General features: G+C 45.8%; 1 protein-coding gene and 1 non-coding gene across 2 annotated transcripts; both read left to right on the forward strand.

The window, feature by feature from the left end:
• Positions 1-1,229: 1,229 nt before the first annotated feature.
• LHYA1_G001551 lies at positions 1,230-1,327 on the forward strand. Its single transcript has one exon. It is a non-coding gene; the product is annotated as a tRNA-Pro (tRNA).
• Positions 1,328-1,570: 243 nt separating this feature from the next.
• Positions 1,571-3,066, forward strand: atg29 (Autophagy-related protein; the record flags this gene model as incomplete). Its single annotated transcript, XM_031146533.1, has 6 exons — positions 1,571-1,648; positions 1,725-1,800; positions 1,845-1,854; positions 1,907-2,199; positions 2,385-2,894; positions 2,948-3,066. 6 exons carry the CDS (start codon positions 1,571-1,573, stop codon positions 3,064-3,066), a joined length of 1,086 nt encoding a protein of 361 aa, XP_031009147.1.
• Between the last annotated feature and the right edge of the window lie 630 nt (positions 3,067-3,696).

Here is a 3,696-nt window from a genome sequence, read left to right on the forward strand (position 1 = left end):
AAGGGGAACTTGGGTGGAAGTAGACGATGACGGAACGAATAGATGGGCTTTAAGTGTCGGAATGCCCGTTGATATGAGTGCACAATGGGCGTTTCTGTCGTAACTTACCCTAGAAACCCATATCGTTGCACTACCATTTAGCTCCTGGTGTATGCTTCACGAAATTGCGGGCAATGGTTAGAATATGCAGTTGGTGGCAGAAAGATCGTGGAAATTTTTCATTTCAATGAAGTATCGCAAAGTTATGAGTGCATGTTATAAGACCGTCTTCTATGGGACTAATTGTGGATGTCATTTTGGTTTCGGCGGTCGTCTTTTTAGCCCTCTTGTCTGGATTTTCGTAGCCGTAGCTTTCTTCAGTGTAGGAAGTAGCGACCGAACTCTTATGAGAAACAGATGAATCTTGCTTTCGCTTCTCGGACTGCATGCTCTCTGCCAAACCCTCTTCCACGATCTCGGGATGACCAAGCGATCTATGAATTTCTGCCTGGGAATAAGGGCCTATCAAGCAAATAGGCGTTCCGTTCAAAAGCCAGTCCCTGCCTTGCAGCTACACAAAGATTTGATGGGTCTTCGGACGTTTGAGAGAAGCTGCCTTGAAAGCTTGAAAATTTATTCCACCAAGAACGAATCGCGCAGTTTTCATTACATACAACATGTCGATAGACACATCCTCATCTTTGAAAGATTTGTGATTAATCGGTGCATTCTTCGCATCCACGAGATCCACCCCCTGATATCGGTCATGAGCTGTCGAAGCCATCCATTTATAACAGAAGAAGTCATGAATAAGTAATTGACCCTTTCCACCGAATTCTTGCACACCGAAATGCTCATACGCGTGGCACAGCCCCAATTGCCCAACACAAATGTCGATGTAAAAAACGCATCAGCTGCGCACGTTTCTTAGCAAAACCTCTGTAAGAGATATAATTAATATTACTTATTATTCTAAGTAGATACATAAGAAAGCGAACTGGTGATAGCGTCTTCGCTTACTAGGCTAGATTGGGTCACATGACTGGAAAGTTCAGGATACAGTCCCTATATTTTAAGAAGATTCCAACTTTATACTTTCTAAGCATCAAAAGATCTACATCTGCCTAAAATAGTGACGGAAAGGTAAGAGGGCCGGATTTCGGCATAGCTGGACTGAAGTCGGATACCTGTAGCTTACATTCCTATATTAATAATGCTAAATAAGCAAATTTTATCAAAAACTGTCCATCGGTCTTATGGTCTAGTGGTATGATTCTCGCTTAGGGTTTACTCTGAGTATTAAATATAAATTTGCGAGAGGCCCCGCGTTCGAATCGCGGTAAGACCCGGACATAAGGTGTGTATGCACTTGGCATTTGTTTTTTTCTATTTTTGTTCTATTTTTTTCCATTTTTTCTACCTTGCTTAAGACGTGTTTTGGCTGTCCAAGATCCATCCATATGCACGTGGTAGTCTTTAAATGACTCGCTAATGTACATCGGCTCAGGCCCTTAACGTGTAGGTTATCTTAGCGCCTAAGCTCCGATAAAGCTCCCGCAGAGCGTCAAGCACATCTAACACCCAAACAACCATGTCCAGCTTAGATCCATCGTACACAGTCTTTATCAGGTTGCCATTCCCACGAGGGGACTTTGTTGATCCGCCTTCTGTGCGTATTTTCGTTGCTGTTTATTTGGTTGCTCTTTATTTGGTCGCTCTTTAATAAACTCAGCTGACTTACAAAGGTGGAATGGGACGCCGCGAAGGACAAGGCTTTGTGGAAGATCCTCTCTAAAGCTTCAAAGAACAGTGATATTGACTGTTAGTAGCTCTATTTTTATCGTGCCAAACTAACGAAATCATAGGGGATGAATTGTTAGCCCTTATTCCATCTTCCATCTTGCGCGGATTAAACTGACAGCAACAGAGCCGGCAAATTCGAAGTCACCCTAGCCTTCCTCCTCCAACAAGCAGCATGGCTTTACGAAAGACAGCTCCTACAAGTGCGGGCACAAATGAGAAAAGTCGGGGTATCAAAAGGTTCTGCTGCGCCATCGCCAGTTCCTGGTAGCACCTCTGAAAATGTAGGAGGTGAAATGATGAGAAAGACAGGCTCTGGAGGTGCAGGCCCACGAGTTTCATCAGCTCTATCATCTAGAAAGGATTCTGCGCTACTCAAGAATGACTCTAGCACTTCAAGTACTCCTAGTCGTCCATTAGGTATATCCTCAATCTGCATAACCTGTTGTTGCTGACCGTAGCAGCCCCTCCTTACTCTCGCACGTCTTCTGCCAATACAACAATCACCGCTCGAAACTTCGCACCGACTAGTCCTCGTCCTACCCATGCGATGTTACACCGCCGCTCTCATTCCCCAATTCTTAAATCACGACCTGTCTCTATAGTAGAAGCTGTTAGCCGCTCCCCACAACCAGAACCCCCCTCATCCGAGTCGAGTTCCGAAGAATCATCATCTGATTCAGAACCACCTGCACAAAGCCGACTTCTGCGACGACCTACTCGCTTTTCATCGAATAAGTTGGGAGAATCAGAAGATGGTGATGAGGATGACCAGCCTGCTTTCATGCCATTTGTTGGCGAGTCTGCCCATAATGATCCAAGCGCTACACTGAGAGGCGATCCAAGGAATATAGGTCGTAGGGCACCAACAAAGAAGCCGATGGAAGTGGCGCAACAATCACAAACTTCTGACTCCTCGGCGAGTTCTACAGCCCCTGTAACGAGACGCCCCCAACCGTTACCGAAAGAGGGATCTCAAAGACAAAGGCCCACGGGCCCATTATCTCCAAGACGAACTGCTGAGTTGGCTGGGCGAAGTCCTGGTATGAAGAGTAAAGGAAGAGAGAGTAGCGATGGAACACCGAGTATGGGCAGTAGTTTTAGTGACTTGGATGGTACGCTACGCTCTCTACATACGCTTATTTACTGCAATATTGACTCCCAACAGACGCCTCAGTCACTCAAAGTGCATTAGAGGAGGCTTTAGCTAGTAACATGCAAGCTGGCGGCGGTATGGCAAGTAGGATGTCATCTATCAGCCAAGCTCTCCGGAGCAAATATCTATGAATCAGATCGCTGGCGCTATCACTTATTTCAATGGTGTTTAGAGCGCTCCGGCTTGACAGGTTCGTGGTCAGCGTCAAGGTTGCATGCAAAGCGTTGTATTTTATAATTTTATTTCCTGTCCCGCATATAAATCCCAATTCTTCTTAAATTAAGTCCTAAAATATCCACTTGGGTTAAGCATTTCCTCGTTATATAATTCTCATAATTTGCTTCGTGATATTTCCTTCCTTCTGATAAACATTATTTTTCGGGCGAAATCTTTTTTCTCAACCCTATTCGTTCTCACCATCCACTAAATTCAGACTTCGCGTGCTCCTCGAGAGCCTTGATATGAGGAGGCTCATACTTATCTGAGATTTCGTCACCCCATCCATTGCCACCCCATGCCTGAACCTCTTCTAGCACCAACTCCCCCTCCTCACCATCATCCGTCTCGCCCCACTCATTTCCCTCCTTACTAACCTCACCCCTCCACTGAGACCGATCTTTATTTAAATCCGAGACCCTATAGCCCCTAGGTGGTCGTGCCACGCCTAAAGTACCTACTTCGTGCAAATACTTGCAGGTGGTGGTCGGGTTGTCGCAACGGCCAGTCGTGGCCCAGAAGTAACAGGTGAGACCGGCTTTCGG

Source organism: Lachnellula hyalina (assembly GCF_007821495.1).
Source record: "Lachnellula hyalina strain CBS 185.66 chromosome Unknown contig00008, whole genome shotgun sequence".
NCBI lineage: Eukaryota > Fungi > Ascomycota > Leotiomycetes > Helotiales > Lachnaceae > Lachnellula > Lachnellula hyalina.